The following is a 23,437-nucleotide window of genomic DNA, read 5'->3' as shown; positions in this document are numbered from 1 at the left end:
GGTGAGGGGTAAGGGAGGTCCTGAAGAAGGCAGTCTTGAGCTGCAGAGTTTTCTGTTTGAGATCTTCAACTAGTTTCTTCAGAACAAACTCAGTTTTTATTTTTTCATATATCATTTTCCAGTCACTATCAATTGTCTTGACAGTCAACATCTGTCAAATTAATCTCCTCTCCTCCCACTTCTCATGGGGAGACATACAGGAGATGGGTTATTAATTTCTATTGTCTTATTTATGCTACTCTTCATTACGCAAGACCATATGGAATACCTCTAAGACCTGAAGTTTCAAGAAACTCTGAAAATCCATGGGATTTTGCAAGAGATTTATAAGCTAGTGCTCAGCAGGACTCATCTCTACGACGATCACATAAAACTGGCTTTGAGAAGCAATGTTTTTAACCCTTTCCTCATCTTGTAGTTATTCTTTTAGGGACCAAGCTGTGCATTGCCTTGAAAACTAAGTCAAATTTGTTTATATATATACACACTGCAGAAAGTCAGCACAGCAATAGAAAAGCCAGAGTTCTTTTCAAAAAACCCAAAGGAAAGCTACCAAACCAGATCTACAAAATTATAAACTACTGTCCTACCATTACATTAAGCAGAGAGAACTAGCTGACGTTATGCAGAAAAATTAATGGGAAAATGCAGTGTATGCATGTTAAGACAAGCCTGTCCCATTGTCAAACATACCAACTTTCAATACCTTTTGACAAATAAATGTTTTGAATTAAAATGTTGGTATGTGTACAATTTGTAAACAGTGATGATATATGATTTAAAAAATACATAGAATTAAGCAATCCTTTAGACTGAAATTGTTTTTTCTAGGAGTAAAACTTCCCATCTGTTGCTCCATTAACAAAACACCGTCTTTCCAGACAGTTTTCGTAACAGACTCTACCAGGAGGCTGCAACAGTGAAGAATCCAAATGGCTAATGCATTCAAGAAGACATTGTATGTAGAGAAGCCTTCATACCGGAGAACAACATCTTTCAATGAGATGCTGCAACACTGCCTTAGAGTACACAGCAACTGCATGAGATTTGTCCGCCTGCATGCAAACTGATGTGGGAAGCAGACCACCACCAACGTTTTTGTATTTGTTTTGTTAACTGAGCATCTTTAAACTAAATTTGACATGTAAGATGCAGTGTTCTAGAAATATAATACCTTTATAATCAAAACATATGTCAAGACATCATTACCTGGAATACCATTGTCTTCCAGGACACCGGAATTTGCAGCAGTGGGAAATGGAAATTGCTGTTGAAGCTGTTCCTATGGAGTACTTGGAGACTATGACCTGGACTGCACAACTTACCAGAGATGAGAAATGCCTCTTGAAGACGTACAGGAAAGAGAAATACAAGAAAATTCCAGTGTGCTACACAAGGAATTCTAATGGAATTGCCTCATCTACCTAAAGCCACATTACGTTCTCTTGTCCAAAAAGCAAGATCTATGTGCAAGTTTCTCAGTACAGGCTCCACTGAAATTCAGACTCACCCTGGCCCAGGGATGTATCTGCTCTTAAGGATTATTATTGTTTGGCTTAGAAATCTGTTCCACATGCTCTTCCTGAAAAGATTTATGACATTTTTACAATAATGATAGTACTGCCTTGCCAGTGAGAATATTACTTGCCTTGATTTTCAAAAAATAGCTGATGTGCTTTTAAGACTGAAAATACTCTGGCTGTTTCCCTTAGATGCTAGTTTTCTGCTTTAGTTTCAGCAGCTTTTCACTGTAACACTGTGTATCATTCTTTAGCTGGGATACTTTTCACTGTTGCACACTGAGGAAAAATTGCTTGTTAAACAGAGGAGGTCCTGCCTTACGAATGAGGACCTAAGGTGGATCCACAATAAAATATCTTTCAGGTATAATAGATCCTGTGCCCCCTCTACTCCATGGCAACTATTTTTAAGGATGCCTTTGGTCAGTGTCGCTTCCATTCTCATCCTACTAAACACAGGTAGAAGTTTTAATAGGTAATCACTCAATAAAATACTCTGCTTGGGTTTAGGGTGGTATTCCTACAGTTCTAAAACTTGATTTATAACACCTACTGTGGTTTGCATCTTTCAAGGTCTCACTAGACTCTGCTTTCAACCCATTTTAACCTATACATCTCAGCCCTAGTTAGTAAATAAATTAAATAAATTAAATAAATTAAAATCCCTTTCAAGTTGCTAAATGCAACAATCCACTATCCCATTACTGCTGCTTCTGCCAGACTGATCCCTCCATATGCTCATTTGGTCTGCCATCAGAAATCAATTCCTCCTTCTTCAAATTTAGCCTTTCTAAATAGCAATAAAATAACCCCATCTTTCATTTCTGGTGTCTTGCAAACCTTCAGATGTGACCCAGGCCTTGCCACTTGATAAACAGTTCGGATTCAAATCTATCTTGAAACAGAACACGCAGCTACATTCTAGACATCTCTCACATTAATTACTGGAAACCAACCTTCTATGAAAAACTTATTTTCCAATCAAAGCAGAACTGTTAAGATTCATTCAACATGGCCATTAAAGTTTTTCATTTAGCTTCCCTAACATGATTTCCTAGGACTACATGAAAGAAATTTCTTGGCCTCTCTTTCAATTAAGGACTGCACAATTCCACTCAAGCCAAGGGTACTTTTCTCACCTCCCTATGCTATTATTCACATTGGTTAGAGTCCCTCCCACACAGAACATCTCTTCCAATTCCAACCTTTATTCTCTTCTGAATCTTTTATCCTCACTTTCCCACTAGAATCTCTGAACATTGGTTAAAGTGAATTATGTATTCTCTCTCCTGTTCAGCAGAGGAGCCTGAAGTTTAAAATTTTAACTACCATCTTAGTCTGGTTTATGAAGTGTATCGCATTTTTGTACCATTCAAGTCCTCAGAGACAGTCACTGTGACCATCTTGTGATTGAACTTTGTGATGCTCTGGAACATCTAGCGTAAAATATAATGAACAACAGAAACTACAAATCCTCTTGGGTCTAGGCAGACCACATATATTTGATAGGGCTAGTATGAAAAACTGTTGCAATAAAAACAACACATCTTGATCATTAAGTAAAAAATAGTTCAACTATTGTTATGAGATGGAGAAATAAATACCAACGGCAAATTTTTCACCATCAGGTTATTTCTGTAGAACCCCACAAAATCAGGGATATTTAACAGAAAACTACAATTTGGCATGGTATCTTTCTCTCCTTGACAGATGTAAAATACTGTGCAATTCTAATATCCAATCCTTTAATCACTTGCCAAAGTCATGCTATATGAAAACTACCCTCATGAGATCAACGCTCAGCAACAACTCTACTTTGTTGTCAGTTCTTGTGTAATCTTGACTAGAGAGATACTTAAATACTATTCAGAAGTTCCACATAATGATCTTATTGATACGTATTTTGTTCTATAAATCAACACAACACATTCACCACGCTGTGTCAGAGGGTTAGAGCTTTAGATTACTTCCTCATTAAAAAAGGATGTCCCTGATGGGTTTCAACAGGAATTATCTTCCAAGGTATTTAAGAGTTTTCAGTTATCAAGACTAAAATATAAGCACATTTATGGTTTAATGAAAGTAACGATGGTAGAGTGATAAACAATGAAGACAAACCACATCTACAGGTGAATCCAACCCTTCTGTAAACCAGTCCCATTCAGACATCATTATACTTACAGGATGGAAGACCACATCCTGGAAAAGCAGCAGTTCTGAAAAGGACTTAGGAATCATGATGGATAATCATCTAAATTTACAATCTTTTAATGCAAATAACTGAGACTGAAAGATTTAAAAATGCAATCCTTGGAGGTATAAACAAACAAGCGAAGATATAAACTGAAAGGTTCAAGAATGTACCTGCACATACTACACGCACACAGCGATACCCAAATCACTACCAGACGCTGTATGCAGATCTTCCGTCCATGCTTTTAGAATGGATTTTAAAACACCTGAAGTTTCAGAAGAGCTGAAAAAGCTTTACAGTTAGAGATTTAAGGAACTCAATCTATATAGGTTATTTAACACATTTTTATGTGAATAAAGTGAAATAGTTTAAAACTAGAGTAGTTATTTGTTATTCTAATAGGCAGCTAGCTACCTGATGGCCAGCAGCTGGAACTAAACAGTCCTAAAACTGAAGGAGGACTAAGAGTATGGAAATCTAGCTGAATCACTCAAGAGACATGGAAAAACCCTCACACTTCAAGAATCTATACGAAAATCAGCTATCTTTTTCAAAAGTATGTTCTACTGCACCCAAAGGACATGGACTTCATGATGCAGAAACAACCAGATTGAATTCTAGGAGTAATGGTGTGCCAGTCAGATTATTTCATGACCATGGTCACTTCTGGCCTTAACATCAGCTAGTCTGTAATAGGTAGAAAGCTGCAGCGCGTATAAGAACATTCAAACTAACAGATGATAATATAAAGAACTCAAACTACAAGTACAGTCCATCAGAATCAAGCAGAGCTGTGTTCATACATCAATGATTTGTATACCTTGCTGTTTCAATTAAAAACTCAAAATTATCTGTTATGCCTCCAACTTTTACTTTCATATTTTTAAGTCTGTTTCAATGTATCTAATATTTACATATTATAGTATAATTATACCTACCATACCATGGCTTGGAGTAGGTTAATTGCATAGGAAGATTTACTATGTTTACATTTTTTCTTAAATTACTCTTTTTTTAAAAAGCACAGTAAAGAGTCTGAGGACAAATTATTCAACTGTTTATCATACATAAGACTGCATGACTATAATACAAAGGGCTTGTCTTTTCATTTAACGTTACAATATACACAGCAAGTCCGGACTAGATCTTACAATCTGAACACAGGTATTTAACCTTTTCCATGCTGTTTATGTTTACAATGCACAGAAGTCCTGTAACCAAACTGTGTAGTAAAGCACACAAAACTGGACTGTAACATAACACAGTATGCAGAAGCACTGGATTTTGTGATTTCTTCTTTATGCAGATTTTCTTTTTAACTGCTTTATTTTTTGGCGCTTGCTAAGGTGTGGCAACCCGCGCACACAGAAATTACCCAGATTTCATATTACCCTTATATTCCTAGACAGCAGTAAGTACTGGATTCCTTTTTATATTGCTAAACTCAGCATCCTGTTTCTAAGGTGACAGCCTTCCAAATCCTGTAAACTTCTCTGAATTACCGAGTTAAAAAATAAAACCAAAAAGAAAAACAAACAAAAAAAGTTCATCCACAGGGTTGACATGTCAATACAATAAAAAAAAAGAAAAAAAAAGATTGCTTGATTAAAAAAAAATCATGATTTACAAGGAAAAAAATGGTTAATCCCAAGTATTCATTCCCATTTGCATGGTAGTCAGCTGCTGCATTGCCACTGTAAGTATAAAGAATTCCACCTTTTAGTCTGAAAGAATGACTTCGCCGCATGGAACCAACCAGTCTGAACTCTGAATTTTCTGCTAAATTAACTTTTAGAAGGGCTTACTGGCAGAGGTAGATCACTGCTTCTGTAATATATAATGGGCAAAGAACGTTAATCTGGGATGGGCAATCAATGAATTACCCTTCTTTCAAATGTTTTCCACGGAGCTTTTGCTTTTCATCCAAACAAATCTCTGAATGGGCCCACAAATTTCGCAACTGCCAAGCTGACTGTGTTATATTAAGGCAGCATTACCCAAAAATTAGGCACCTGTTAAATACAGCCTGCTAACCTCAGGTCTCATGTGAGTGTTTTGCTTTACTCAGACTATTATTTTGGACCTGTTCATGCAATCAAGGTCTTGCCTTCAAGTTTACAATTATGTTAATAAGGAATACAAGAATCAACTGCTGGTTTCATAGCTTCTGGATCTAGTGTCCCTTTTACCTTCAGAAGCCTGAACACATTTATAATGTAACAGATGTTATAGTCTTGAAGTAGATGTCAATCTATTATGTTCAGTACACAGATTGCTGTAAATGTATTGGCTATGAATTCAACAACAGTTCCAGTTTTGTTTAAGCAATAGTACAGCCATAATTTTCAACTGACATTTAAAAATGGTCTAGTTACACCTTGTGTCAAAGTGCAGAACTGCTACATTATTGGTTACAGACATCTATGTGCTATAAAAACAGCTTTGGTACAATAAATTATCAAAAAAGAAAATAAATTTTTGTAAAATTCACAGCATAATTGTGAGGCAAAAAAGCAGTCACATAAAATTCTGCATTTTTAAAAATGTTCAGGATGAACAGAAGACGTCTTTGTGCAGAAGTAATGGTGGAGAAACCACGTGCCGAGAAAAAGCAAAAGAAAAAAGTAAAAAGCAGGAAGGGACACAGTTGTAGCTATTTCCATCAAACGCAAACCACTACTCCTGTGACCTTCAACCAATAAGGAAGTCAACTTTATGACACACACAAAGTGACCTTGCAATACCTTACAATAAGTGGGTCACAAAAGTCTATTTTAAAAGAAAGGCCTCTTGAATTACCCATTCTCTGTGTTTTCAGCATTAAGGACTGTCTGCAAAAGCATGTCCAAAAGTGATTGCATCTGAAATGGTAGGCTCTTCTAATTTAAGAGTCCAAATCCATAAGGCCAAAGGTTATCCCAAAGACCACCACTTAGACCTCCCCAGGACTGGCCAGGACCGACCCGTTGATTGCTTCTCAGTGCACCTCAGTTATGAAACCAGTCATATTTCAATACTAACTGACTGTGGTCTCCAAAAATATGAGACCCACAGAATGCCATTACAATTGCTGCTTTGATCCTCAGTAGATTCAGAAAAGGAGAGTTCTGATCACCGCCACTTAGCATGCTCAATGTGCCTTACAAACTCCATTACAACCGTCCCTTTTTACAGCTGAAGAATATATAATTGTGTAATCTGAAGGTCCCTCTTTCTTACAGTACTGCATTTCTGTGCCCATGTTTGTCTGGGGAACTAAAAAAAAATATATATATATTACTCACTCCCCTCCCACCCAAAAACTTCAAAGGGCCTTTTTATAAATCATGTGCAATGCCTTTAAAAAGAAACTAGTTTGGAACTACAACTAACATTTGAACAATAACCCCTGTTGAATGAGACCAAAAAAAAAAACCCTCCCCAAAAAACTATGACTATGTTGTGGCAAGTTAAAATGGGGGAAGCAAAAAGTGAACACCACTAAGCTACCCATTAACGTGGGTCCAGACATGGCTCTTAAAAAAGAAAAAAAAAAAACCAAAACAAAACAAAAAAGAACAAAAAAACCAAAACAAAACAACCAAAACAAAACAGAAAAAACCCAACAAAAAAAAGAGAAAAAAAACCCAACAAAAAAAACTTCATTGTCCCTTTGCAATCTTTTCAAGTTTAAAAAAATAGTCAGCTTTGCCCTCCTGTAGCGGTTCAGTGAGTTTATCTCCTTCTGATTCAAGCAGCTTTGCACTTTGTTTTTGGAAAAACACCACTTCTATAAAAACACACAAGAAACAAACTTAGTTTCAGTTTAGTCACGAGCTAGCCACAGGACTTTGCTGAACACAAACTCCTGTCATGGGAGACTCTTCTCTATCAATTCCTTGCCTCATTGCAAGGTGTCCTTCAGTCATGTAATGAGCAGGACCTGTATTAGCAGAAAACTGGTATGTTGGATGTCCAGCTATGCCAGTTTCTTGGCGCGGATTAGAGTAGACTGTTAAATTCATGTCCATAGCTCCATTTTGTCCAAAGTCCAAGGTATTAGCAGCCACTGGGCGGTTCTGATAGGCCTGATTGCCTTGGTTACCAGTAGAGGAGGAAGATGTAGAGGAAGAAGTAGTTGAGGAAGACAGGGATGTCATGGAGTGGTGACTGTGGCCCACCTCCATAGAATCCTGGGTGGAGGAGCTGTTTGTTGGAGAATTGTAGACTCTCGGCCTGGTCCGGCTACCCAAGGCTTGCTGTCCATGATGGTGGTGGTGGTGGTGGTGATGGTGGTGGTGGTGAGCGCTATTTCCGTGATGATGATGTAATGCATTCTGTTGTTGAGGGGTTACATGGAAGGTGGTTTCTTGAACTGGATGGTTTTCAACAGTGACCTGTGTAGGAGCTTCAGTGGCTGTCCAACCAATTGGAGGAGGAAACTGTTGTCGAACCTATGTTAATAAGCAAATAAAAATTAAAATGCTTACTTGATCTGTCCATTCGCGATATATGAGAGATATTAAGTTACTGATGCTTTTGCTAACTTTTTAAAAAGTTTAAAAAACCTTGTAGCTGCAGAATTATGCTAGAAGTGGACGCACGTAGTTACAAAGAGTCTCTAATACACTTTTCTAAATATACCTTAAGAAAAATGAGTTCACTTTCTGGATGTTTTTTTTCAAACAGTTTAAGTAAGTGCAATATGTGACCTTACTGTGAAAGTCACAGAAGCAGCTCTACATAATAGTAGTAATAAATAACATAATATTTGTACAACGCTTATAACAATAAGTCCCTGATGTATGACTCGGGTCTCTGGATATAATAAGCATACTAAGCTAAATTAGTATGTTGTAGTTCGTATCTTGAATGGTGTCAACAGCATTCAAGGAGTACTACCCACACCTCTGGAAGAACACAGGTGATTAAAGATTCTTAGCTACACACAAATTTGTTGCATAAACTAAACTGTCAACTCAGGGACAATTTGTTTGTATCCATTTCTGTACTAAAATAAAAATATTACTGAATTATTTGTAGTTAATGAGTTGATGCTTCTTTCCAACAAGTACTGAATAAACTCTAATCCATCAAAGATAATGTTGGTTAAGTACCCAAACACCATAAAACAAAATTAAGAACTCCAGCAGGAGTCCACTGAAGTACAAGCTTGTTCTCCACTGGGTTGGAAGATGCATAGTTCTGCGTACCCTTACACCCCGTGTCAAGTGAAGCACTGACAGCTCCATCTGACTTACTGCTATTAATACAAAACCTTTGCCGCTACAGAATCTCTGAAAATTTTTACAGCTACCTGCAGTAATACTTTTGCGTGACTGACGTACACACAAACAACTACACAAGAGCCTGTGTCTAAATGAGTTCAATCTTGAAATGAAAGCACTACTTAATTTATAAGGATTTAATACTTTAATATTCTCAGAAAAGTCATTTAAAGCAAACAGACAAAAGCTTTACTTAACCATACCTGTGGGCTGTGTGTTTCACAGTCCATAGCTTGAACAGCAGCAGTGAAGTGTCCGCCACTATGTCGATGCTGGTGTGTGGGGTCTGACCGTGCCCTTCCACTGTTGCTTGTTCCAGAAGATCCACCTATAAAATCGTAACATGCACAATAACTAAAGAGACACAAAACTTAAAAGTAAGCTGTAGAACAGTGACAGCATGAAGATACGTAAACTGTTTCAAGGTAAAAATACAAGACCTATGATAACCATTCACATTTTGGCTCATCTATTTTTTTCTTTTTGTTGGAGCAGTTACCTGTTCCAGCCGATCAAAGTAACTGATGAGCATGACCGACGTATTTGGTTTTTAAGCAAAAAAAAGAGAGAATATTTATCTGAAAAAGACTCTTAGATGTGATTAACAAAAATAATTTTGTTATCCATTAATGTGAAAAATTTACCTGAGCTTGAAGATGTACTAGAGGTGGTTCCTGAAGACTGTGACTGCTCCATGGCAGGACTCGTAGACACACTGTTACTTGTGTTTGTACCTTCGTCTGCTGTTTTCTTAAAGAAACTATGCTGTAGGGCATAATAAGGTTGAATTCGTGTCTTAGGGTCATAATCAAGCATCCTTAAGATGAGGTCTTTGAACTTCAAGTAGTCAGCTACAGTATGACCCGATTCCCCAGCACGGCGTCCACCTGGTCCTCCTGTTTCAACTCCTAGTATATTGTGAAGTTTACGAGTTCCTGGTGGTTTGTATTCCTGTTGGGAAGTTAGAAATTGCTTGAAATCAATTTACATATTAAGCCTTGGATGTGCACAGTTTAAACATGCCATAAAAGGAAGTCAAATAAAAGTAAGAAACTATTCAACACTACAGAATGTTATTTCATTAATTTGTCTTACAATGTGGAACAATAATAAACAACAATAAAGCTGCATTTTCAGTAAGGCAAGATGTAAAACAAAGTAACATCTCACTTTTTTTTTTATTATTATTATTTTTATTTAAAGAAACTGCCAATATTATCGTCCTAGTTATGTAACCTACCCTTTTTCCATCTTTGGTCTTCTTCAAGTTCCAAGTGCTATCTGGCAACTTCTCAAAGAACTTTCTTGCTTTTGGTGCCTGGTCAAGGATGTGAGTAGGTGGTATCCCCAGAACTTCCACTATCTTATTCATTTGATCCACCTGTTCCAAATAAAGAAATTTTGTGAGGAACATGTGACAGAGCTGAGCAGTGTGACAGGCCAAGATTCTCATCCCACAGGAAGCAAATGGAAAAAAAAAACCCAGACAAGTTCTAAATTAATTGTGAGTTTAAAAAAAAAAAATCCACTGTGTACAAAGCAAATTAGTGTATAAGGAGTAAGAGGGAGGACCCAGAAACAGAAAATTATTAACAGGCAATTTAGAATTCTGACAAAAGACACTGCTGTCACTGATGCTTATTCATTTCAGAATTACTAGACTTCCCTAATTTATGCATTACAATTAAACAGATGAAACTCATGATGAGAATGAACAAAAACAACAACAAAATCTAATTACTTGTACCATAATATAGCTGCATACCTCATTTGCCCCGCTAAAAAGAGGCTCTCCAGTGTGCATCTCAACTAAAATACACCCAAGGGACCACATATCAATTGCAAGATCATAAGGCATTCCCAGTAGCACCTCTGGTGATCGATAAAAACGACTCTGGATATATTGGTATATCTGAAATAAAAGCATATAAAGGTAATAAACAGCATCCAAAGAGCACTATTATGATTATGTATTACAAAATAGAAATACCATGAAATACATTTTTGGTGTAGGGAAAGCCAAGGTATCAGTGATACTAAAAAGCACCTAGACATTACATTAATAAAATACAAAAAATGCTAGTTAGTTAATTCTTACTACTAATAACAGTTCACAGTGTGTTCACCCTCCCAAGAAAAAGAAAAAAAAAGTGCAGATTCACTCGTGACGTCAGTATTTTACATTTTAGGGTTGATGAGTGTAACCTCATGCAATTATAGATAATCGTAAAAAATTTTTCTCTGCTATCACCCTAAGAAAAACTATTCCACAAGCCACATCAGAATCATGTAACACTTCAGACAAAACCGACAGTAAAAGATCAAAAGCCAGGATTCTGATGTGATGAAATGAGATGAAATTATCAGGTGATTCTAGGAACTAGAAAACAATACATTGGAAAAAGCAACCCCCTTCCATGACTGCTTAGTTACCCTGCTCATTTCACAAGACACATAATTCTATCTTGATTCTAAACTTGGAGACTGGCTTAAACATAGGCATACCAAAAAACACACCAAAAACCCCCAACAACCCCAAACCAAAAAACAACCCCCAAACCAACCAACCAACCACAAAAACAAGGGGGGAGGGGGGAGAGGAAGAAACAACCCCACTTAACTCCAAAACCCTTAACAAAAAAGAACCAGACAAAAAACACCCAACAGAACTGTACTTCATATTCTAAGTAACATGCAATTTTATCCAGCACTTTCCACAAAGGTACTGGTATTTCCCTACTGCTTTGTAAATTAACTTTAATGAATAATTACCATAGGGGTGTGTATTTCTGCTTTTTAACATCTCAAAATTATCTCACTGACCTAAACAATCCAGACCCCATTTCACCTCCTGGTGTCTCCTTTCACCCCAGGCTGAAAAGTTTCTAGTTTGTAGCAAAAAGTTCCCTTATTAATCTAAATATGTTTCACCACTGTTTTCAATACACTAATCAATATTCCAATCTGTTCTTCCCAAACTTATTATGGGGAAAAAGTGATGGGGTGCCACTGGCCATCCCTAACTCCTCAAGAGAGAATTGAGGGACTTCTGTTAAAGCTGGTCCATGAAACTTCTTAATTCTTCTCATATAATGATCCCATCTACAGTATTACTAGTCCTACTTCCGAAACTTCATATCTTCTGAAAACGTTGCATATTTGGGGGAGTCTTTTTTGTCTGGTTTGTTTGGTTTCTCTAACATCCAGCTTTTTCAAAGGAAAAAGATACCACACACAACTTTATAGGTAAAACTGCCAGAGGTACACAACAGGACCCGGGAAGGCTCAAAATCCCTTTTTTTCCCAAAGACACTGAAGTCTAACTTTTATAGATAGAAGTCTTCCTTACCTCTCTAGCTAACAGCTTGTTATCAAACAACTAAAGCAAAGGTACCCTGAACAGAAGTGGTCACTTGCTCAGCCGAATAGAATTCTTTCAACCAGGAAAGAATTGACTATAAGGTGAAAGCTGAACACGACATCCTGGTAAATTCTGCAGCGAGCAAATTGTCAGTACAAATCAAACATTTGAGTTATATGATGCAAAGCTCTTCCTAAAGAAAAGAGGCTTTGGCATCCAAGCATAACTATTTATGATCTTAATATCTTGATAGTACTGTATATATTTTAACATTTCCTCAAGCAAATAGAAAGGTAATTGGCTACGCTGGAGAGATTCTAATAGCTCAAATAAAAGCATGTACTCACCTTCAAAGCACATGAGCAACATGACACAATTACAAATTTTTGGTCAACTATTTAGTAATACAGATCAATCTTAATCTGCAGAACTGCTGACAGAAAATGATTTGGCCCTTTGTCCTGGAAATGCTTTGCCCATATGCATCTTTACTCATACTAATACCACCACTAAACTCAATTTAGTCTTTCCACAGTTGCTGAAGTGTTTGTAAAAATGGGTTAGTAACCACTTATCTTTAAAAGCCAGCAACTGCACTGTCTCAACCCTCAAATATCTTATCTCTAAGGCACACTAAATGCTAAAGTGGGAGTAATATTCATGAAGAAAAAAGAAAAATATTTAATAGCACTGCAGACTTCTACTATCAACTGCTGATGCATTCTGCACTAACATAGCATAAAAATATAACCAAGAAGAAAAGAAAGATGGGAAGTTTATCACTATGGTGAAGGTTTAACTACTATGGAACTAAAACTCATACTTAAGGCTCCTGTGGATTGTTGATGTCTAAAACCCTATATAAATATTACCTGTATTTCACTTAAATAATTATTAATAAAGTTTAAATTACCCATCTATATATTGTGTTTTTCCATATGTATCCAACAGTAGCATAAATAGAATTTTTACTAATACTCACCCTCTGTCCCAGTTGACACGAACTGCCAAAATCAACAATCTTGATAGCGCTTCGTTTGGGGTTACAGAGCAGTATATTCTCAGGTTTTAGGTCACAGTGAATGATACTAAGTTCAGGAGTCGCCAGAAAAAGCAGTGCAGTGCACATCTGCTGTGCAAATTTTCGTGTCAGGTTCAGTGAGACACCTCTGAAGTTGGTGTTCCGCAACAGATCATACAGATTGTAGGACAGCATTTCAAAGACTAAGCAGAGATGGTTTCGGAACACGAAGTGGCGCTTCAAATGTACTTTAAAAAGGGGAAGAAAATAATTAACACATATCCGGCGTGTACTAATTACAACACAACGCTTAAATATTTTAATCAATATGTAAGAAGCTGACCTGTAAGATAATATAGTGTTACTTTTTTTTTCCTGGATCTATGCTTATTGACAAAATACTGCTCCCATGCCTGAAGTGCAGGGGGACATTTTACACATTTGAAGTGTCCTCAAGTGTACCTCAGGAAAGCTACATTAACCAAAGAATTATTTAAAAGATAGAAGTACTGTTTTTTTCCAAATAAGCCATCACTCCCCTATTAGAAAAGGCCAACGCATCTTTAAGTAAGTAAAAATATGAGCAAAAAAGATAAGAAGCACAAACTGCGTAACACAACCTTTGTCGCAACACTTCTGACTTTTTCAAGGGAGAGTTCATTTTTCCATCCTCCTAAAGCTAAAACTGTATTCAAGTCCAAGCTGACTAGAACGAAGTGCACATACAGAGGTATTCTCAGTAGTAAAGCAGATATCGCACTTCAGACTGAATTATTTATTAGTAACTTCCCTTATGTTTATAGAGAAAATATTTGTTGGATTCATTTAAAATATACTGACATTACTGCAATTTGTATGCTGTGACTTCAATTGATTACTTCTATTAATAAAACTAATCAATATCCACAGGCATTATATTCATTTCAATCAAGCAAAACCTCAGTTTATGAAAGCAACCAATCCAGTCCAAATTCACTCCATTTTTTTCCATGAAATAGCTGAAAAATTCACCGCATGAATCTGTTTAAAGGCAAGCAGGATTTACTAGTCTGTCAATCATTCAGGTTGGTTGCCACAAAAAGAACTACAACTGAAATAGGAAAAATACTTTGGCTCTCAAGATAAAAAGCAACACATTCTCCTTTTTGTTATAATAAAATCTTGAACCAGTATTATTAGCACAATGAGGATTCAGATTTTCAGTTAAGGTTATTACTTGGTGTCCTATGCCATCCTTTATGAGTCCCTTACAACTTCTAACAGTACAATTTGCTTCCAGCCTGATGTCAGTTCCTGCAATACCTCATTGTCTAGACCTTTCATATTTTCTCATCTTTGTCATAATTCCACTATCCTCCCACCATGAAAGCACCACTACCTTTTCTTGTTGTCTTCCTACACTTGATTCCAGTACCTCCCTACACCACCTAAGCTTGCTGGAATCACTACTTACTCCAACTGATTTGTAACTACCAGCATGCTTCTGGCCAGGCAGTACCACTTGCAGCTGCCACACAGCTCGGCTTGGATAAGAGCTGAACTTGCCATGAAGACATGACATTTGAACATTTCTCCTCCACTCTGCCATAAATTTTCACAAAACTTTAAGACCTTAAAGCATTCTTACACTTGTGTTAGGTTTAGTCTGAAGGAGACCAGTCCAGTTTGAAGGTACTGAAGATCTGACATAAGTGTAAGCAGTTGAATTCATGTTCCTAAAAATCAAGCTACAATGTATTTAACCATGTTCTCTCCGAAATCTACATTTTACATTACACAGTATACTGAAATACTTGCAATGCTTTCAGCCTTATTCAGCTTTTCCTAGCATCATGTACCTGAAAGACTAGGAGAGGGTGAACTGTCCATATGTCCTACTGATAACTTACTTTTTACATCAATATGCTGTATGCTTCAATTAAGTCTTGTTGCAAAAGTATGTTCATAAACAACTGCTCCTATGCTTAGATACATCTTCCAGTGAAGTGCCTGGAGATCTCAGTTTTCCATGATCAGTATTTGCACAGCATGCAGTACCAGGTATTTATTAAAACCATTATCCATTTGGGATTTTTGATCTTTACTGATGCTGTCATGTTCATTAATACGGTGTTAACTGAAAGGGAAACTATTCAAATATACCCTAACAGACTTGGAAATCAGCTTGAAACAAGTCTAAAATCACCTACCTAAGCAAAGGCAATATTTATGACTCTGTTCAAAATTATACTTTCCCCCCTCTCTCCCCCCTTTTCTTTTTCAGCATTGCTATGTAAAGCCATTCTGCCTTAACTGACAGAGGGAGATTATATAGTGTTTTGGTCCATTTCATTTTACCTGATATTACAAACAGAATATCTAACAATTTAAAATTCCAAGAGCTTATTTTACAAAGCTGTAGTGTCTTCATTTGCTGTGTATTAATATGAAACTGGTCATGACTTTAATGTTCCTAAAACACCTTTTCAACATAGTATGCTGTCAACTTCAGATTTTGTTTTAAGCAAACATGTTATTAATAAACGTAAGTTAAAAATACCTTAAAAACTTCTACACTGAATACATAAATGTATTGTGAACATATTTTTAAAAAACAGCTAAAATTCAACTGAATACTCATCAGATAACTTAGTATCAATGTACATTAACATTATTTCAAAGGTTTCTTTCTACATTATAGAAAGAAAAAATAGTAATCCAATACATATATTCAAATCAGAAAGCACAGCTGTTCATATTTCAGCTTCTACAAACTAAAGAATGCTTAAAACCAGTTTCATTTTCCTTAATAACTTTTTCATATTTCTCCATCTCTCTTCACAACATGCTATTGCAGTCCTTCCATCATCTCTTTTCCAAATTCTCCACTCCAGAGCATGGAAAGGATTTGGTAAACTTTTACATGAACTGTCTTAATTTCATCATTATTATAAAGTTCATCTAGCAATATAATAGTAAGTCAAGGGAACATTCCCATTTACAGGAACTATCAAAATTATAAGCTTCAAAGTATTTTCTGAGCTCTGAATTCCAAATGTTAACATTTACACAAGTCTTATCTTAGTTCTGTTATACAAAATTTTGAGATTTTTAATACATATACTCAAAAAATAATTAAGCTAGCCATAAAACTACTGTATGATGCTGACTTATGTTAAATATGCATGCTTTTATTCATGACAGTTCTGAGATAATAATAAAATATGTTCAAAGTAGTGAAAGCAATTGCAACTACCACAGATCACAGCTTCTGTGGAAAAGCCAGTCCACAGCAACTTCTTCAGGTGTCCATATCAATAACTGGAAAAAGAAAATACTACAGAAGATCTCAACGCTACAAAGTAACAAGTCTGTTATCACAAATAATTTCATGTATTTCTCTTCTGGATCTTGTCCTGTTGCAAAGCAAACTAGAAAATTTGCACCAAATATATATTAATGATTTTAAAAGTTACATTATTCATTTCGTTTCTTTAGCACCAGAAGCATCCTATGCTATACAGCAAGACTAAAATATGTATAATTGAATAAAATAAAATAAAAAAAATCTGAACTATTCAAATACCTATATAGTACTTCATCTCTGTGTCATGTTTGTTCATAAGCTCAAGCAGTCGCACTTCAATCTGGGCTTGGTTTAAGAAAGCCTTCTTGTTTTTTATTATTTTGATAGCCACCCACTCCTGTTCCACTCGATCATAAGCCTTGACAACCTGAAAGAGAAAAGTCAAACACATCAGTAAAATTTCTCCAGTTTTCAAAATACAGCAAACTCACTCTCTAAACTTTCTTTCTGAATTCAGAGAAAGTATTTTTAGAACTTTTGTTCTTGCCAACTAGATTACTTTTATTATATTTCTTCTCCTACTTGATACTACAGTAAAGCCACAATAAATGACATGATGATTATTGCAGTGATGTCACAAAACAGAACTGAGGATCCACTGAGGCAAGCATTATATCCAAATGCAAATATCTAATAGAGAAAAACTAACAAAAGCAACAAAAGAAAAGTTGCATCCTGCTTTCAGCCCTTTTCTCAAGCATTGGCTACAGCAACCAAAAGTCAAAATAAATGATATTAAGTAACATTTATAGCAGGCAATCCCTAGCACTAGGCTACTGTTTTAATTTAAAACCCGAAACCAAACAGCTAAAAATGTAAACTGATAGCAAAAGGCTGAGGAGTTGCTCACTGCAAAATATACATAATTGTACATAATATATATATATTATGTATATTATATATATATATTATATATTATATATATTATGTGTGTGTGTATATATATATAAAAAAAATATATATACATAAATGTACATAATGAGGTATATTCAAATGTTGTCTGCAGTAACAAGAACCAGCACAAAATGTTTCTCGAGCAGGCACTTGGTGTAATAGGATTAAGAGTTTGATTTCAAAATGAACAGGAATACCACTTTAAATGAAATGCATATTATGATTCACATGAATTACAGGTTGCTCAGCTGATACACATTACCTGTCCAAAGGATCCTTTGCCTATTAAAGAGTCAATTTCATAACGATCCATCCACTTCTCCCCATTTTTTACAATATAGTCATAGTTGTCATCATCATAGCCATCATTGTAAACTTTTCTCTCCTTTTTGTGACTGGAATCTTCTCCTTGGCCCTGTTGGTGCCGCCGTTTTTTTTTTGCATAGTAAACCTAAATGTGAAAAGTATATTACTTAAGAGCACTTTTTAGAACACTGGTACAATAAAGAATAGGATCAGCTTTTATAATTATCATACTTAATCCTGTGATTTTAAAATGCAACTTTTATTACTTCTCCTGCTACCTGTTTATTTGAACTCAAATCATAATACCAAAGCAATGTCTTGATGAATAATTTTAAAACTCAGAAAGGAGATCTAAATAAATGTACTAGAAACACTGATCCCTACAGTTCATAGGTGCAAAAAGAAATATACATATACACACAGTAAAATTAAAAACTATTAGTAGCCTAGAAAAAAGAATTATCAGTTGCTTTTCCACAAGACTGGCAAAGAAGTATTCCAAGGACATCAGTAATCACTGCAGAAATCCTTTCATGTTCCCTATAATTTCCAAGGAGTTAGAAACTATATTAACCATGTAATTTTTATACTTTACATTTGCCAGCAATATTTAATTAAATAATTTGGGATATTTAACTTTCATATTTTTCTTACAAGTCCTCAGACACATTCATAAAGGTTTATAGCATGAGCTAGAAGAGTATTTCCTTATCACGCAACAGAAAAGCTCAGCATTTGTTTATAAAACAAGAGAAAACAAATTAAAGGATGAAATATTTCCTATGTGCTGGACAGAAAGCAGGATCATGATGACACAGGTGATCTCCAATGAGATGTAAACAAGAGAGAAAGCTTGATTTCCCTTATCTCTTTGTGAGATAATTAATAGGAAATATACTTAGTAATGTATTGTAAGCAAAACCTTCATATCGACACAAATTACAAAGATAGCTGGAGCCATTACCTCATTAATATGCTTGTATGTTTTGATCAAATCTACGGAGAGCTTCCTCAAGGGAGCAGTGGCTGGATCTCGGAAAGTTTGGGGCATCCGCCTCTGTAATATGACCATTATAATAACTTAGAAAACAAGTTAGGAATTTAAGGATATAATTACTACATTAAATTGTGATACTCCTCACAGAAATGACCTATTTCATTGCAACATTTTTTCTTCAAGCTAACATTAAAAAAAAGAAAAACTAATACTGGAATCAAAAGAAATTAAGTTACTTTTTAATATATTTTATTAATAAAGTAAAAAAGAAAGAAATCCCAAGACATCTATCTCTCCTCCCGTTATGCCTAACAGGCTTAATCCCAATAAATAGTTTTTTCTTGGTTAAAATACAACTCTTTTGTTGAGAATCTTGTTGACATTACTCCTCTATCTCATGACTGATACATGAATTGTAACTGTATTTCATGTATAGCTGCATTAAAACCACAAATAGAAGTTAATAGTAATAACTACTGCAGAACTGTGGCATTTTGCCACATCTAAACTTTTCCAAAAATTCCAAAACAAAATACCTCAGATCTACCATGCTCCGTAACATCCAGGCCTAAATCTGAATACCAAAGAAAATGTGAAGAAATCTAAAGAATGAACATGAACACCATACTTACTTTCGAAGTTTTAAAACAACACCCCTGAAAAAGTAGTTATGTTCCTCATCTGTGTTTCCTACAATTTACTATGTTGGCAGAAAATATCTTCAATAGCATGCTATTTTTTTAATTGTTTTCCTGAAGAAACAGGACTCGTGTGATAAAATCACTAGTGTGCTTCTTTTTCTTTGCACACATATGCCATGTAAATTCTGCATCTACCAAGCAACTTCTATTCCTCCGTTAAGATTTGTTTGAAATCTCAAAAGATAAAGCTCTGGGAAAGATAGTTTCAAGTGGCAAGCTGGACACAAGCAACAGAGCCAGTAAAGAGAAGGCAGAAAAAACTAAGTCATGAAGCATTTCACTTGGCTAAAGCTAACTATCTGCTCAGCGGATGCTTCACTTACCAGCACAGCTGTAGCACCAGACAAGCTATATCAACTCCTCTATCTCACCCAGTGTCAGGGATGGAGTGGCAGGGATGGGGAGCTAGGAGACAGAGGTGAGGTTAGTGCTACTGGTCCCCTAGCCTACATCTCTATTCCTTCTCTTCCCAATAACAGAAAACCACTGGGCAAGTTTAAGCAATTCCACTGGAGAAAAGCTTATTTCACTCACTATGAAGGTGGTGAAACAGTGGAACAGACTGCCCAGAGAAGCTGTTGCTGCCTTACCTTTAGCAGTGTTCAAGGCCAGGTTGGACAAGGCTTGGAACAACCTGGTCTAGTGGAAGGTGTCCCTGCCCATGGCAGGGGTTTGGAACTAGATGATCTTTAAGGTTCCTTCCAACTCAAGCCATGCTGATTGCTATGTATGGTAAAACAACTTCTCTTTCTTTACTCATTACTAAGAGGGTTAGGTGACCAAGCACCATCACATTCTGCCTTACAATTCTCATCTCATGCCATCAAATATGCTGACGCTCATAATTCTTCACTTCTAAATGCTTCATCTTTCTGCTGCCTCCTGCTACAGCTAAATACTGACATGCAACCTCCTGCAAATCTGAGGAAAGATCATGAACCATCAACAAAAATAATGAAACTGATTTTTATATCAGTATTGCTTAACTAAGAAATCAACAAGTGTAACTGCTCCTCTGCCTTTTATGGTATTACTTAATATGTACGAAAGTGGCTGTGCAAAAACCTCTCTTTTTTTTCCTTTTTTCTTTTTTCCCCTTAGTGACCAATTAACAAAATCACATTGAAGTGACCCAAAGTAGTTCTTACAAATAGAAGCGACAAGAGTTTCTGCTTCTGAAATTGGACCTGGACTCAGGTACCCAAGCAACCATACTAGAAAGCTAAGCTCACGCTCTCCTCCAGTGGAAGCGCAGACCAACATGGAGGTAAAAACCTAAAGCAGCAAGCAAGACAGAGGATGAAAAAGCGACAGAACTACAGACAGAGGAGGAAGGCAAGACACTTAAAGTCAGCCTACTGCATCTGTGTGAAGCTGAGACTCCCAACAGGTACAAAGCTGAATGCTCCCCAGAAACAGCAATTCAAAGCTTTGATGCACCCCTCTCCAAATACACCCACAAAACAAGCTTACACTCCTGCAAAACTGCTGACTTGTGGTCTTTTTGATTAGGAAATGCTTCTCAGAGACAATGCAATACAGTTAAACTTCCCTCCGGGAATTCTAACCCAAGTCATGCCCTACGTGTTTGTTCTTGTCAATTCACCTTTGGATGTGCCCACTACCATCAATTTCCCTCAAACACATTTACCAAATGAATTTCTTACTTCTTTTATTATTACAAGCATGGCCATTTTGTAAACATCAGGAAACTGTTTTAAAGTTTCCTAAACAAACTAATTGACATTTACAAAACATTTTTGTGTCTTCTTTCATGTCATCTATCAAACAAATGTGAACCATTAAACAATTCATACCTAAATGTGATCTCTTTTGGTTCTCTCCCAAAGCACTTAACAGTATCTAGTCCTAATCCCAACTGTCACTGTTACAGGCTTTTCAAATGCACATATTTCCCTTAAATTTCTTAATCTGACTTAAAGAGATTATTGGGACACTGGCAAATTTGCTGGTAGAAGAAACCATGCTGTGGTGTACCAATACCGGGAGGGACCAGTCTCCATCCTAGGCTGACATGACCAGCACAGCATGTCTTTACACAGGCTACAAGTTTTCAGGAAAGACTCTCAGTGTGGAAGAACTTCATCGCTCAGATCAACTATCCAGACATCAGGTTGCTCTGATTTGGAAATGGAATTTGTAGGACAAGCATTCATATTTATTTTCCAATTTATAAGTGAAATTTGCCTGCCTACTTAAAAAAAAAAAAAAAAAAAAAAAAAAAAAAAAAAAAAAAAAACCAACATTCTTATTTAAACTCTGAAATAAGCAGCCTGGTAAAAAAAAAAAAAAAAAAGGAAGAAAAAAAAATCTAATTTGTTTCTGTTCCCTAATCATAAATACTCAAAGTTCTGCAGGCTGCCTCTATGTTGCTTGCAGCCAGCACCTTATTTGAAAACTGTGCTTTTAATTGTGCATTTAGACAGACACACATTTCTGAGGACACACTTTATAACCTGTACAAACATTTTTAACAGGTACTATTTTGCTCTCCTGGGTTCATAAAGTTTTGGGAGGGAGAAAAGAGAAAACTGACCTCTCCTTCCCTGTTATATCACAAAATTTGTAACATTCTCTTTTTTTCCAAGACCCTTTAGAAGCCTCTTGTTCCCTTCTTTCTATGGAACGAAGTGGTCATTATCCATTTTATACATTAACACTCTAAAATTCTTTATCACTGGGGTAATACTGATTTCCCTTTTGGCTTCAAAGAAAGCTCAACCACAACAGACGAATGAAAAAGGAGGGGAGGGTGGGGAAATTGAAAGAAAAAGAAAAATCCTATTACATAAGCTTCAGTCTCTATCTGGTGGCCAGAGAGCAACACTGCAACCTCATATGCTTGTATTTCAAGAGTGAATCAAGAAACTACTTTCCTTACAATTATTTATGTCAGTAAATACCCATCACATTCTTATCGATCCACACTCAGGCCTCAGTGGAAACAGCTCAGTTACCTGGGATGGTACCATGATGAAGATTACAAGTGAAGAATGGAAATTTGATTTTCTTAACTATTAACCAAACACAAAGGACATAGTGCTGAGAAGCAACCTGTAACTAGTCTAAACAAAGAATCTAATAAACAGAAAAAAGGGCAATGGAAAGCCCACTCAATACATTTGAGACAAAATGTGTTTTAAGGGAACTATGACTTTAATTCAGGTATATTATTTTAAGTAGCACTGTCTTTGAGGTTTAATAACTGAAGAAACAGACAACGTATTTCTCTCTCTTTGGATATATACTTTGTTATCTAAAAACCAAATGGCACTGTTCCTTACTAAACACATTTTACTTTGATTACAGGAAATTCTAAGCACATATATATTCTGTTAATGGAATGCTTTAATTCAGGTTTTAGTTTTAAAAAGAAAGATCTATAACCATCTACATTTTATTAAAAAAAAGAAAGAGAAAATCTGCTTGCATATAGTACCTGTTCCATTTTACAAACAGAATAAATCATGAAGATTTTAGCAAGAATCCAGTTGTAATAGTCTACTTAATAGATTCCCATATTGAAGAACTAAATGGACCAAACTCATCTCCTATGCCCCTTACTATTCAAAAACCCTCTTGCATCACAATAATACAGGACAGGAAGTCAACACTAATCCCATATGGTGGTGAGCAGCCACATAATAGATGATGTCTCCAGAGGGTCAACAAAACAGATGTTTAGTTTCTATAACCACAAGCCACAGTAACACTTCTCATAACACACAGTAAACTTCAGATTTTTAGAAAAATGGCCAAAGAGAAAAAAGTGTATGTGCCAGAGAACAAAACAAGATAAACCTAGGGCT

The 23,437-nt window shown here is 36.0% G+C and overlaps 1 protein-coding gene across 2 annotated transcripts in view; it reads right to left on the bottom strand.

Moving 5' to 3' along the window:
- Positions 1-3,801: 3,801 nt before the first annotated feature.
- The window catches only part of DYRK1A (dual specificity tyrosine phosphorylation regulated kinase 1A), an 88,763-nt gene continuing 69,127 nt past the window's right edge, over positions 3,802-23,437 (bottom strand). Inside the window, exons 1-10 of one of the 2 annotated variants that reach the window (XM_080612033.1) lie at positions 19,931-20,012; positions 18,874-18,966; positions 17,866-18,054; positions 16,929-17,076; positions 13,325-13,611; positions 10,747-10,893; positions 10,222-10,362; positions 9,626-9,932; positions 9,185-9,309; positions 3,802-8,147 (exon numbers count right to left, since the gene is read on the bottom strand). In XM_080612033.1, the coding sequence (XP_080468159.1) occupies positions 7,524-8,147; positions 9,185-9,309; positions 9,626-9,932; positions 10,222-10,362; positions 10,747-10,893; positions 13,325-13,611; positions 16,929-17,076; positions 17,866-18,054; positions 18,874-18,960 (2,055 nt within the window). In that variant the 5' untranslated portion in view covers positions 18,961-18,966; positions 19,931-20,012 and the 3' untranslated portion in view covers positions 3,802-7,523. Of the gene's footprint in view, positions 8,148-9,184; positions 9,310-9,625; positions 9,933-10,221; positions 10,363-10,746; positions 10,894-13,324; positions 13,612-16,928; positions 17,077-17,865; positions 18,055-18,873; positions 18,967-19,930; positions 20,013-23,437 lie in introns of those variants that run through there. The other variant, XM_080612032.1, reaches the window with a different exon arrangement.

This window comes from Psittacula echo, assembly GCF_963264785.1.
Source record: "Psittacula echo genome assembly, chromosome: 3".
In the NCBI taxonomy this organism is placed as follows: Eukaryota; Metazoa; Chordata; class Aves; order Psittaciformes; family Psittacidae; genus Psittacula; species Psittacula echo.
Note: the sequence above shows the minus strand (reverse complement) of the source record. Positions and strands in the feature narration are given on the sequence as shown.